At 42.8% G+C, this 14,974-nt stretch overlaps 1 protein-coding gene across 1 annotated transcript in view; it reads right to left on the reverse strand.

Moving 5' to 3' along the window:
* Positions 1-843: 843 nt before the first annotated feature.
* ADAMTS3 (ADAM metallopeptidase with thrombospondin type 1 motif 3) overlaps positions 844-14,974 on the reverse strand; it is a 180,957-nt gene continuing 166,826 nt past the window's right edge. The window contains 4 exon segments of the mRNA XM_029911915.1: positions 844-3,160; positions 3,163-3,596; positions 13,008-13,125; positions 14,539-14,746. Coding sequence (XP_029767775.1) covers positions 3,035-3,160; positions 3,163-3,596; positions 13,008-13,125; positions 14,539-14,746 — 886 coding nt within the window. The 3' untranslated portion in view covers positions 844-3,034.

Genomic DNA, 14,974 nt, shown 5'->3' on the forward strand with positions numbered 1-14,974 from the left:
TGGGGCTCAGGCTGCCGGCCCCAGCTGCCCAGAGCTCAGCTGCCCGCTCAACACTCCACGGGGCTCGGGCTGTCTCCTCTGCAACTGGATCCCACCTGCTGCCTCCCATGCCTGGGGTCCTCTGGCTGCCATTAAGGAAATTTTTCTGGCGACTCCCCAGTAACATTGTGCAAACCCCAGTTTGGGAACCACTGGCTATGGCTACAGTGCAAAAAAACAAAAACCAAACCAAATCAAATAAAACGGTGTCAGGAAGTCTCAGAGCCCAGGTCAACTGGCTCCCGGGACTCAGGCTACAGGGCTAAAAATAGCAGTGATGTTGTTTGGTGTCAGACTGGTGTCTGGGCTCTGAAACCCAGCAAGGGGGGCCGGGTAGGTTTCCAGCCTGAGCCCACGCTATTTTCAGCTCTGTAGAACAAGCTCAACTCAGTTGATCCAGGTTCTGAGACATGCTGCAGTGGGTCTTTTTTTGCAGTGCAGCTGTACCCTTAGAGACCATACCTGGCTACTGTAAGACTAGGCTCCTCTAACTTGCATAGGGGCTGGTACCTGTTGACCTATAGAGTCAGGGAGCCACACGCAGCCTCATTCCCTCCTCTGATGAGCGGATCTTGGGATTGGAGAGGATCTGGCCTGACATCTTTTGTGACTGCCGCTTGTTATCCCCAGGCCTGCTGTCTAGTTCAGGATAGCCGAGGAGGCTGGCTGTGTTTTTGAATAGATTTAAATAAAATAAGTTCAAATTTGTATTTTACAAGAAGACAAAGAGCCTGATAAGGAAGTAAATCTGCCTCCACTTTGTGGGAAGGAAGCTTAAGCCAAAAATCAAACCACAGTACAGAGTGGCATGTTAAAGTTTTTATTGCTAGGTGTTCCCCAATACAACAAACAGTATCAGTAGTGTACACTTTAATGAAAGAGAAATTAGCTTGGTAGAAAAGAAAGCAAAAAGGTACAAGGAGTATCTACATCCATATTGTATATATGTGAAAGATAAAGAGAGAGAGAGAATTTGACTTCTGGGGAATTCCAAGGAAGCAAATACATATCCTATTGGTCTGTTTGAGGCTCAGGGATTGTCTGTACACAATCTATATAATGCTAATTTCTTTAGACCTTCAAAAGCCTTGCATAAAAGTAGCAGCAATTCTTTAGAGGCATCGAGTCAATACTTCAGTGGATTAGATTACAAACATCATAATGCAAGACAGACGTGATCCTATTCTCTTTTGAGGGTTAATTTACTTACATTCTAGTTGACATTAGGGTTTCCTGAAAGAGATTTGCATTCTAACGTCATCTCAGCAATCCCACAAAATTACTACACACATTTCTTAGTCTGTTTCCAAAATGTGATCCATGGAGTCCTAATATATTTCATAGTGTTTTTAGTGCTGCAAATTCACTGTTTAATAAAACAGTTTGCTCAGACAGGACAAAAATTGCACATCAAACTTTAGTAAACTATTTAAAAACCTAAAGATGTTTGTAATTGACAATGGCTTTAAGATTTTTTTAAAAAAGAAATTAGACCAACAATTCATCTACAGTAGTTTAGTTAGCTTCAATTTCTGTTCTATGCATATGATATAGCATGTACATGTATCTAATTACATCTCTATTTTATCTTGGCGAAAGTCACTGCTATTAGTGTAAATATTTCGTACATAAAATACTATCAAGAATTCAACTTTTAATAAATATCTTTAGTTCTCAATCCTATATACAAGTACTTTACAGCAACACGCAGGAGAGAGCATGACTGGATGAACTGAGAAAGATGGTTATTGACATAAATTACTAGCAATGATTGCAGTCAGATGCATTGTGGTTGTGGAGATTTCAAGGTGAACCATGCTGAAAAATAAATATCTCTCTTGCCTTTAAATCAATGCTTTAATCAGGAAAAACATCCATTTTAAAACTTGCCACAGCTACTACTTATTAGTGCCTACTCTAGCTCTGTGATGCTCTTTCAGATTCAGAAGCAAACAGCTCATCCAGAAAACACAACTCACATTGGTCTTGTGAACAGTACAGTACTTAACATATACAGAGTTACTTTTTTCACGTACTACACTAGTCTGTCCCTCTTAGGCAAAAGGAGAATTCAGAGAAGGCACTGCTAGTTCTAGACCTAAACAATGTCTGCTAAGTAGAGGGTAGGGGTGTTAGCATTGATTTCACTGGCACATTTCGTCAGTTTCTTCTACCTGTGATTTAAAATTGTTATGCTGCTGAACAGACTTTTTAATTGGTAGGTGATGAGTAGGTTTGGACCAGTAAGATGGCAGTTCCCCCTCTCCCCTCAAAAAGAAAGCATCACATTGTTGATATTAAAAATAAAGATCTTCCTAAGGTCAGTAGCTGTAAGCTATATTAAAATGGAGCTCCTCTTTTAATTAAAATGCTGCTTTGAAAATCAACTCCTGGAATGTAAGGAAGGCAGTACTCAATGGCAGGCACCTAGTAAATGTCCAGAAATGTAACATAGGTAAACAATTGTTTGACAGCACAAAACTCTTAAAAATAATACTGATTTTTCTGCAATATACAGTATATACACAACAGCTGAAAATTTGCTCATACAATATTTGTTTATATAGATAAATTAGCAATACAAGTCTTATGGATTCTGATGTTCCACTGCAAAAATATTTTGTAAAAGTGTAAACTTTTGGTACCTCTTCTGGTGGTGATGTCCCCCCCCCCACATGTGATCTTTTAAAAATAAAAACAATTAGCTGATGTGCAAAATAGGCTCTGGCCACTTTTCCTATACTAGAGAATGACCACCACACTCGGCAACTTTCTTTCATTGATGTGAATATTCTTTGGTGCTTTCCTCCCATGCATTCAAGCTAACCAGATAATGAAGTGTAGGAGGATGGCAGCAACTAGAAAGTGAACCAGCACTTTGTTTTTTATTTACAACTAAAATGACCTGTAGAGAGTTCTGCTTCTGGAAAGCAGCATGCACCATGGTGTCCTGAACAAAAGATTTCTGTTACTATCCTCCTTTTTGCATTCACTTTTATCTTTCCACCGTGGATGATCTCAAAGCATGTCTCTTTTCAACATGCTTCTTATTTTTCCTTGAGGTTCTAGCTGGAGAAAGAGCACCTGTAGAAGTGTTGTTAACTGCTACCATGGGATGCATTATGGGGACAGATTGCCAATCTTGGTAGGTGACTGATATGGCACTGCAATCAGCCTAGAAGTCTGACTTCCTGCTTGGTAAGCTCTCCTCTGGGGTAACTCAGCACCTTTGGACTTACTATTTGATGTAGAAACAAGTACATCTATGTCCTCTTCCCTAGGAGGCATCCTGCCTACAGAACTTCTGTTCTCATCAGCGACATCTGCGTGCTGAGGTACTAAAGATGTCGGCATCGCCAAGGCCCTAGGTAGGTCACTAGGATGGAACATCACTTCCTCTTTGGTTTCAGCAGCTTCAGTAAGGTCAGGAGGCGGGAGGGTGCTGCTGCGCTTGCTGCAAGACTCACAGCACAGCTTGTTATAGGCAGGGATGGAGCAATAGCGTGCGAGCACTTCCATTTGACAGAATATTGACTTGTCTCTCAGGCAGGGCTCATCTGCAAAACAAGCACAATATCGACTGTAAACCTGGGGAAACCATGCAGGGCAGCCTTTCGAAAGTTCAGAGGCCAAAGCCTACATTTTGAAAAGTGCCTGATGACCGGGGGCCCAATCTGAGATGCTGGAGGGGGACCTGATTCTCGGAAAGTGTTCAACACCTGCCCTCTGAGAATTGGGCCCTTTAAAGGGTCTCTAGTTGGGTACCCACAAACTGAGGGGCCAAAATCACGGGACACCTTTGAAAGTGTTGGCTCCCTTGCGCAGGAAACAGATCTCTCTGCATGTAGAAAAGTATGACCCATTCTTGGGGAAGACCAGATCCAGTACATGCAGAATATGCTATTGTATAAAATTTGGCAGCTCTTCCACACCCTAGCAGATGCAGTCCTACACATCATCATAATTAGACTTGAAATGATCCCTTCTGGTTTTGCCCTCTGTCAACAAGACTGGGCCCAGAATGGACTCTCTCTTGAAGGAAAGGAAATCCCAGGTAGTATCTCTGAAAGATTCTTTTCAGGCGTTCATTAAAAAAAAATTGTTGGCAGTTAAATGAACCATGTTTTTGAGGTCTTCAGTGACCTAAACATAACTGATAATCCAAGCAATCTTTTACCAGACATAAGACATAAGTTTCCTCTAGGGTTGGTGCATGGGACGTACGTTCCTGGGAGGGCTCAGACAAGATGCCAGTTTTCCTTTGAGCATTCATGAGATATCTTATCAACAGAACAGGATTATTCCGCTAAAAGTGTAGAGGCTGTAGATACACTGGACAAAATCGCATGATGGTTTGAAATTAGTGGAGGTCATTTTTTGTTTTGGCTGTTAGAAAGCAATCTCAATCTAAGACCCTGATCCTGGAAACTTGTATGCGCTTTTTGAGTGTGAATAATCCAACTGAATTCAAAGAACGTTAAGCATGTGCTTCAGCGTTTGCAGACCTGGGACTAATCCTGAGAGGTATTAAATGTTGCAGTCTGGCATAATCAACCATATCAAGGTACAAGTAGCTCAGTAATTCTGTTAAGCTGAGCCGAAATGCGAACATTAATTAACCTTTTAAAATGTTTGCCCTGTCTAGGGGCAGGAGCCAAATTCTTCCTTGGCTTATGCCTCTGGCAAATCTCTGTTAACATAAGAGACAGACAGCAGGGCAGAATTTGGCCCTAGGAATTTGAAATTAACAGTACTCCTTGGGGAGGTCAAAAATCAGGAGATGGGTAATTCTACCCCTTCCCCACGTATATCAGTCTAACACGTTGGTAATTTCTACTGTACTGAATTGATATATAATAACTCAGAATTTCATAGGCATTGATTGCATTAATATTTAGCTTACGTGTAGGTGTGCTGTGAAATTCCAGCCTTTTTACCATGCTGATATTATAAAATGTTGTCCTCTGTAGCCAGAAAAATGATTTGAACTACACACTGCTGAACAGGCACTGGAAGCCACAATCCTGCATTGAGAATTATAGACCCTCGGCGTCCACTGGCTTCAATGGAACACCATATAGGCCTCGGTTCAGCTCACTGGCTCTAAGCCTGCAGTGTGCCGAGCATCCTCCGCTCCCACTGACTTCACAATGAGGGCACTCACCAGGAGGAGTCCAACACCTTGCAGGATTGGATCCCCTTAGGCTGAGAACTTACAAACTTACTATTGTTCACTCTTGTGAAATATTTTAATGGAGAGACAAATGAGTTGCTTGGTGCCCTAAACGATGATTCCAATGTTGTGAGTGTTACCAGCACTCCGTGTACGTTAACAGACTGCTTCTGATGTGCTGTAGTTTATTTGAAATGGTAGCGACAGATTTTATTTAAATAGCAGAAGGCATAATTATAAGCTAGAGAGGTGACACAGATTAAACTAAAAACCAAACTCTCAAAAAGGCGTGTTTTAGCTTTTGGTCTGACAGTCGTAGTTAGTATTTATGTAGTTGGCATTTTAATAAGCAACAGATGGGGTGTACAATCACTACTTAAATTTGCTGGCTGCACTGCGATATTTTTTCATGAGCCCGTGGATGTTACCTCACCTCATGTCAACAGGGTGCTGAACAGCCATATTTAAATTCAAAATACAAACTGTGGGCCAGATTCTCAGCTGGCTTGTAAATTAGTTTAGTTCCATTGACTCCAGTTCTGGTCTGCCCACACTTACAGCAGCTGAGGAGTCGGCTTATATGAAGTCATGCCATTGACAAATTGTGCCAATATTAGCATTTTCATTATTCACTAGGCCCAATCCTGACATCCTTCCTTGATAAAAACTTCCTTGCTTCCAGGCAAACCTACTGTTAAATCTGCAATTCGGGCAGTGAACAATAACCCTGTCTGTGAAGCAGCATCATGCCTCTGTAAAAATTTTTTGAGGAGGACATCAGCATGGGAAACTAAAGGACCTTCTTCATAATTCAAACTAGAACACAAATGTCAAAACACAAATCTTTGCATGTACACAAGTCATTATTGATCTGTGTATGCTACACTAAACAGCTAGTGCTTCCATATTATTAAAAAGCAACAGAGGGTCCTGTGGCACCTTTAAGACTAACAGAAGTATTGGGAGCATAAGCTTTCGTGGGTAAGAACCTCACTTCTTCAGATGCAAGTAATGGAAATCTCCAGAGGCAGGTATAAATCAGTGTGGAGATAACGAGGTTAGTTCAATCAGGGAGGGTGAGGTGCTCTGCTAGCAGTAGAGGTGTGAACACCGAGGGAGGAGAAACTGCTTCTGTAGTTGGATAGCCATTCACAGTCTTTGTTTAATCCTGATCTGATGGTGTCAAATTTGCAAATGAACTGGAGCTCAGCAGTTTCTCTTTGGAGTCTGGTCCTGAAGTTTTTTTGCTGTAAGATGGCTACCTTAACATCTGCTATTGTGTGGCCAGGGAGGTTAAAGTGTTCTCCTACAGGTTTTTGTATATTGCCATTCCTGATATCTGACTTGTGTCCATTTATCCTCTTGCGTAGTGACTGTCCAGTTTGGCCAATGTACATAGCAGAGGGGCATTGCTGGCACATGATGGCATATATAACATTGGTGGACGTGCAGGTGAATGAGCCGGTGATGTTGTAGCTGATCTGGTTAGGTCCTGTGATAGTGCGGCTGGTGTAGATATGTGGGCAGAGTTGGCATCGAGGTTTGTTGCATGGGTTGGTTCCTGAGTTAGAGTTGTTATGGTGCGGTGCGTGGTTGCTGGTGAGAATATGCTTAAGGTTGGCGGGTTGTCTGTGGGCTTGGACTGGCCTTCCTCCCAAGGTCTGTGAAAGTGAGGGATCATTGTCCAGGATGGGTTGTAGATCACTGATGATGCGTTGGAGAGGTTTAAGCTGAGGGCTGTAGGTGATGGCCAGTGGAGTTCTGTTGGTTTCTTTTTTGGGCCTGTCTTGTAGCAGGAGGCTTCGGGTACACGTCTGGCTCTGTTGATTTGTTCCTTTATTTCCTTGTGTGGGTATCGTAGTTTAGAGAATGCTTGGTGAAGATCTTGTAGGTGTTGGTCTCTGTCTGAGGGGTTGGAGCAGATGCGGTTGTACCTCAGTGCTTGGCTGTAGACGATGGATCGTGTGGTGTGTCCGGGGTGGAAGCTGGAGGCATGAAGGTAGGCATAGCGGTCGGTGGGTTTTCGATATAGGGTGGTGTTAACATGGCCATTGCTTATTTGTACTGTGGTGTCCAGGAAGTGGACCTCCCATGTAGATTGGTCCAGGCTGAGGTTGATGGCGGGGTGGAAGCTGTTGAAATCATGGTGGAATTCTTCGAGGGTCTCCTTCCCATGGGTCCAGATGATGAAGATGTCATCAATGTAGCGTAGGTAGAGAAGGGGTGTGAGTGGACGAGAGCTGAGGAAGCGTTGTTCCAGGTCAGCCATAAAGTTGTTGGCATATTGTGGGGCCATGCGGGTGCCCATAGCGGTGCCACTGGTCTGGAGGTATATATTGTCACCAAATTTGAAATAATTGTGCGTGAGGATAAAGTCACAGAGCTCAGCAATAAGTTTTGCTGTGTCATCATCAGGGATACTGTTCCTGACAGCTTGTATTCCATCTGTGTGTGGGATGTTTGTGTAGAGAGCCTCTACATCCCTGGTGGCTAGGATGGTGTTTTCTGGGAGGTCACCAATGCATTGTAGTTTTCTCAGGAAATCTGTGGTGTCACGGAGATAGCTGGGAGTGCTGGTGGCGTAGGGTCTGAGTAGGGAGTCCACATATCCAGACAGTCCTTCAGTGAGAGTGCCAATGCCCGAGATGATGGGGCGTCCAGGATTTCCAGGTTTGTGGATCTTGGGTAGTAGATAGAATAACCCCGGTCGGGGCTCTAAGGGTATGTTGATTTGTTCCTGTGTTAGTGTAGGGAGTGTCCTGAGTAGATGGTGCAGTTTCTTAGTGTATTCCTCAGTGGGATCTGAGGAAAGTGGCCTGTAGAATTTGATATTGGAGAGTTGTCTGGCAGCCTCCTTCTGGTAGTCAGACCTGTTCATGATGACAACAGCACCTCCTTTATCAGCCTCTTTGATGATAATGTCAGGGTGGTTTCTGAGGCTGTGGATGGCATTGCGTTCTGCACGACTTAGGTTATGAGGCAAGCGATGTTGTTTTTCCACAATTTCTGCCTGTGCATGTCGGCGGAAGCATTCTATGTATAGGTCCAGACTGTCATTTCGACCCTCAGGAGGAGTCCATGTGGAGTTCTTCTTCCTGTGTTGTTGGTGGGAGGGTATCTGTGTATCAGTGCGCTGTTCAGTGTTATCTTGAAAGTATTCTTTGAGTCGGAGGCGGCGAAAGTAGGCTTCCAGATCACCGCAGAACTGTATCATGTTCGTGGGGGTGCTGGGGCAAAAAGAGAGTCCCCGAGATAGGACAGACTCTTCTGCTGGGTTGAGTGTGTAGCTGGATAAATTGACGATATTGCTGGGTGAGTTAGGGGTACCCCTGTTGTGGCCCCATGTGCCAGGTAGATGGGGTACAACCGCATCTGCTCCAACCCCTCAGACAGAGACCAACACCTACAAGATCTTCACCAAGCATTCTCTAAACTACGATACCCACACAAGGAAATAAAGGAACAAATCAACAGAGCCAGACGTGTACCCGAAGCCTCCTGCTACAAGACAGGCCCAAAAAAGAAACCAACAGAACTCCACTGGCCATCACCTACAGCCCTCAGCTTAAACCTCTCCAACGCATCATCAGTGATCTACAACCCATCCTGGACAATGATCCCTCACTTTCACAGACCTTGGGAGGAAGGCCAGTCCAAGCCCACAGACAACCCGCCAACCTTAAGCATATTCTCACCAGCAACCACGCACCGCACCATAACAACTCTAACTCAGGAACCAACCCATGCAACAAACCTCGATGCCAACTCTGCCCACATATCTACACCAGCCGCACTATCACAGGACCTAACCAGATCAGCTACAACATCACCGGCTCATTCACCTGCACGTCCACCAATGTTATATATGCCATCATGTGCCAGCAATGCCCCTCTGCTATGTACATTGGCCAAACTGGACAGTCACTACGCAAGAGGATAAATGGACACAAGTCAGATATCAGGAATGGCAATATACAAAAACCTGTAGGAGAACACTTTAACCTCCCTGGCCACACAATAGCAGATGTTAAGGTAGCCATCTTACAGCAAAAAAACTTCAGGACCAGACTCCAAAGAGAAACTGCTGAGCTCCAGTTCATTTGCAAATTTGACACCATCAGATCAGGATTAAACAAAGACTGTGAATGGCTATCCAACTACAGAAGCAGTTTCTCCTCCCTCGGTGTTCACACCTCTACTGCTAGCAGAGCACCTCACCCTCCCTGATTGAACTAACCTCGTTATCTCCACACTGATTTATACCTGCCTCTGGAGATTTCCATTACTTGCATCTGAAGAAGTGAGGTTCTTACCCACGAAAGCTTATGCTCCCAATACTTCTGTTAGTCTTAAAGGTGCCACAGGACCCTCTGTTGCTTTTTACAGACTCAGACTAACACGGCTACCCCTCTGATACATATTATTAAAAGCACTTGTTTTGGAAAATATAGCAAAGTTTATGTTAAGAATACATTTATAATTTATGCACGTATTTACATCTAGTTTAAGTGCAAGTTCCACAGATACCCTTGAAGAGGTTGCCAAATACATCAAAAAGTACCAAGCAATTAATTTTGTTTTTACCTGTAGACAATGCACTTGATCTGTTCCAATTTCTGGCAGCTGATGTCACTGATGTAGGTTTTAGAGGGCTTGAATTTATCACATCCATTGTATAGTGCAAAGATTTGATTTTGTACTTATCTACTTCCAGTGAAATAAGTACAATCTTTGAGCTGTGTACTCACGTAGTTCCTTTCTTTTACTTTTTAGGTTAATTCTGCACCAGCTAGTCAACCATTTCTTATTCAGTATATAGGCTGTTGTATCCTTCTGCTGGTTTTCATGGTAAAAATTCTCCTTTTCACATTTTATTTGTTTTATGGTAACTAGGGGAGGAAGACGTGAGAAAGCATATCGGCTCTCTAAGGAATCTTTATCGCTACTATAGGATACTTTTAGTAGAGCCTAACAATTACCATAGAAGTCTTATTGGGAATGCTACAGGTATGCTGCAGATCAGTGAAAAGGCAGCATTGTCACAGTAAATATAATACTCAAAGTTTGTACCGTACTTGCAGACAGTGTTCCCACAGGAAAATCTAACTAAATTCAGAAATAGGCCAGAGGGTATTTAAAGACCCTGGAAGGAGAAAGTTGATGGCAGATGTCTTTAATTATAAAATACAGAGGAAGAGAAATAAAAATGTGTTACATATAGCACTTAGGTGTGTAAACAAAATGGTAAGTTTTCTATGTTACACCAAAAAATCTTGAAGGGAACCCTCTGAAGGCAAGAGTTTAATGCTCAGAAAAAGGCGACTTCTCCAATTTTAACTATGATGGAATTATCTGATATTTACATAATTCAATCTATCAAATGGCAGGAGTATAAAGAGTTTATCACATTCTATTATAAAATAACTGTAGTGCACAGAAACATAGCTATATAATGATTTGTAAACCATATTTAGAACTGGAGTGGAAAGCAGAGATTCTATTTGAATATTTGACCCAGAGGAATAATGAGAACTACCTACTATAATGGCTGAATGAAAATTAATGGAAATTGGGCACTTAAGTCCATTTTGAACCTTTGAAAATCTTCCCCCTAGTAAAAATTATGGTCCAAATTTTTGAGCTGGGCACACAGGCAGAATATGTTCTTGGGCACTCAGAGAAATGCAGCACACGCAGGGCTGAGGAATAGAATCTATACCACCTGCTTCACTTTTGCTACAGAAGGGCATGATTTGGCAGCATATAATTATGTATGCCCTACCACTGTATAATATCTTCCTATAGCTCAGTGCTTAGTGTAGATCTGCTGCTTAAAACTGTAACACTGCCCTATAGCTTTCTTTGCTAGTTAAGTTTTTGTTTAATAGGTGTTTCATCATGTTTTGATATATGTTCGGTCTATTCTACCTGGAGCATCAATCTAGGGATTTGTAAACCTCCCAGTGACTAACCCAGACATGCTTCATATACTCAGACACCTGAGTGATCGGTGTATTTTAAACATTTATAAAATAAAAACAGAACTTTAACCGGGGGTGAATTTCACCCCTGCACAGATGGTCACTACAGGGGCCATTCAAGTCTCACCTAAGCCCATTTATGGGGACTTACGTAACACACAGGCCTTGTGCTGGGGATCTGCACAGAGGTGAAGTCCAACTTTGGGATTTAATTCTCCCAAGCACTGTATTGTATACATCAATCAGGATATCATACTGTGGTGGAGGTTCAATCATTTATAAGGCTGTGACGATTAACTGTCTCTGATGGATCAGATTTCATCATGGAGATGTACCGTAACAATAGAAATAAGAAGTAATCATCCTGCAGGGAAATTTTACAGCCTAGAAATGTTGCACCCTCTTATTACTGTTCAGGGGATTTAACTCTGAGAGGTTCCTGGAGGCTTCTATGGCTTCACCTTACATAATATTTTGAGAAGAAATATTCGGATTATACAAATTTCCTGGCCTGACATCCCCTCTGGGATTTTAGAGACTAGGCCAGGGCAGAAATGTAGGTGCTGATCCTCATTCTGCTGCTACTGGTTTCTCAATGGTTACAATGCTGGGTTGTATTTGAAATAAATGGCTGGGATGTTCAAAGGAAGTGAGATGCCCAAATCCCTCTGACACCCGACTCACTTCAGTGCCTTTGAAAATCCCAGCCTACATTACGTAAGTCTATAATCACAAATCCAGGTACTCTCCCAAAATGGTAACATGTCGATCTCAGCCTCCCCTTAGAATACAAAGCTTTTCGCCTCCACATTTGCATGTCTGACTCCTACACTTTAAATGATCAACTTCAGAAACAGAAATGTGGCCCCCTACTCTGCAGTTACTTACATGTTTAAGAAGTCACTGGAACTATTCTTGTGTAAATTTAAGCACATGCATAAGAATTTACAGGATCAAAGCTTCATTCTCTTATTTCGGAAGTCTCAGTCTTTAAAGAAAAAGTCACTTCATAAAGAAATATCTTTCCCTTAAGATACAGAAGAATTGTAATACTGCTTCTTGTAGAGTAGCTAAAGCTCTGCTTCCCCCTAGTGTTTAAAGCAGGATTCTTTCTGGGTTATCAGTGCTAAAGATTCTGTAAATGGAACTTAGGTCAAAATTTTCAGACTCAATATTTAGGCACCTTCAGAGAGGAGCCTGATTTTCAGAGTCATTGAGCACCTGTAACTCTCTCTGAAGTTAACAAGAGATGAGAGTGCTCAACATGTTTGCAAATTAGGCCAAACTTGTTGAGGAGGCTAGAAGTGGACTTTAGACACTGGTTATTGAAGATCTCAGCCATGTTTTTCCATATGGTCAGTTTCACAGTTGAGCTGTTTTTATGTCAATTATGTACAGGATTAAAAAGTGGATAGCAGGAAAAAAAATTCTGGTCTAAAGCACAGGATATATTTTGTAGCATGAGACAATTGAAAGGCAAGGTGCGCATATCAGTTTGTAGCACCACCACACTGTATAAGCGAAGTATTCACAACATTATTCATCTATTTACAGTACTTGTACTGCATCTTGTCTCCAAAGGCAATGTACTGTACACAGTAGCCCAGAAAACATGGCTGTGAAATTAAAGCTCTGTTAGAACTTCAAAGATCATCATCATCTTGTTTTGTTCTTTCAGTTCATCCTAAAAGAATGAGATCTGGCCCTGGCATCTCTGTCTGCATATGCCCACCTCTGTAGTAAGTGGGCATCCTACACTGAAACAGGAATTGTTGCTCCCATTGCCAGTGCAGTTATTCAGGAAGTTTACTTACCATTACAGGGAGCAAGCTTACAAACCCGCACTGATTCAGGTTTTTCTCCATCACACTGGTCACCAGCACGGCATGTGACCTGCCTGGACTGAGTTCCTTCCCCACAGGTCACAGAACACTACAGAACAGATACAAGGTATTTTACTATGTTATGCCTGGCCCCAGCAACATGCAATTATCTTACAGGTATGTCACAAAGGCGACATCGTCTGGAATAGCCTAATATGGGTGACCTTCAGGGTCGGCTGTAAATTCCTTTTTGATAGGAGTTTTTGTAGAGGTTGACATTTGCCTCGGGGGCAGCAGTTGGGCAGAGTGGGGTGTTCCTCCTTTCCTGTAATGTTTAATTTTTTATTGTCACATATTCTGAATTTTGCTAGTAGTTTTTGTCTGTTCTGAAAATCCAAGCATTAAAGGCTGGGGTATGAGGCAGCACAGAGCTGCACTGCCAAAGGAGCAGACCGGGACCAAATGGTGATTCTCAGAGCGAGCCAATTTGATTTTTGGTTTCCCCCTTGCTCTGGGAAAAAATAACTTGTACCAGAATTCTACTTAGCACAGCTTTCTTCCCCATCTGTGCTAGCTACTACGCTGGGAGGTGGGGGAGGAGACATAACTCCCCCTTGTTCCTTGCCCCACTTACCCACTCCTCCCAACATACAGGCGAGGGGGGAGTAGCAGCTCCACGGAGGTTACTATATGTATCTATGGTACATATTTGGCCCTCATTACTGTAGGATCTGAGCATCTCACAACCTGTAATGTAGGGCAGTGCTATTATCCCCATTGCACAGATGGGGAACAGAAGCACAGAGAGACTAAGTGATTTGCCCAAGGTCAGACAGGAAATCTGTGGCAGAGCAGGGACTTGAACCCAGATCTCCTGAGTTCCTAGTTGGCACCCTTACTACCAGGCCTCCTCCTCATACTGTGAGTCTCAATGTGGGAAGTCCACAAAGAGGGTAAGGGGGCATTCCCTTCCCAGGCACCTATTTCCAGCAGAAATCTAACCTCCGTTCGGTACAAAGTATGAAGGGAACAGTAACACTGTGACACGAGCACAGAAAAGTCAAAGATCAAGATTATTGCTACAGCCGTTATCTACAGGGCTCAGTTGTTTCTTTATAAACCAAAAACTTCCAGAAAGTCTTGCTGCAGGCAAAAAGCAACTAAAAACTTCTGCTGTCTCAAAAGCGTTGCTGAGAAATTGGAGAACATTTTTTTTTGCATGAAAATTCATAATGAAATTTTTCACCTAGGTTTGCAGGCTTTGACATCTTGATTTTTTTGTTAATTCCAGGAGGAGTGAGAGCCCTTTTGCTTTCCAGGGTTATGGAGACCTCAAAGCCTGTGGGCTTCCAGGTCACTATTTAAGACTCTGAAGTTCAATAAAGTTGCAGCCAGAGGCTCTTAACCCCAAAGACAGTGCAGGCACATGGTACTGGCAAAGGTACAGCTGTTCATTTACTGCTAAGGAAATGTCTGTCAGCTCCAAAGATATATGGTCCATAGCAGAATACTGCTTGCCCACCTCAGCCCAGGGTCCAGCTTTCCACTGCGCAGGGCATGGCGTTCTGTTACATGGCCTGCGGCTCTCAGGGCGATCCCCACTACAGTACTTGATATGGACCGAGCGGTTTGCGCCGTCGTGAAGAGGTTGAATGCAGCGCACAGTACGGATGTGGTAACCAGAACTCCCACAGGTTTTTGTGCAGTATTCCCATTCATCTGCTATCCAACTGGGGGGGTTAAAAATAAAAGTGCCATCAATCATTTAAACAATCCCTAGTTGGTTACTGTACAGTGCAGTAGATAAATAGATTAAATTCTGCTCTGCTTGACTTACATACAAGTCACATTGCCTCGGGGGCATACATTGGACTACTAAGCAGCTCTTATGGAAAAATCCAATAGAATTTAATAGAGAATCTTTATATAGAATTGTTAAAACCAACCTTTGGAATTCT

Source organism: Terrapene carolina, unplaced genomic scaffold (genome assembly GCF_002925995.2).
Source record: "Terrapene carolina triunguis isolate 2854851 unplaced genomic scaffold, T_m_triunguis-2.0 Scaffold136, whole genome shotgun sequence".
Taxonomy (NCBI): Eukaryota; Metazoa; Chordata; order Testudines; family Emydidae; genus Terrapene; species Terrapene triunguis.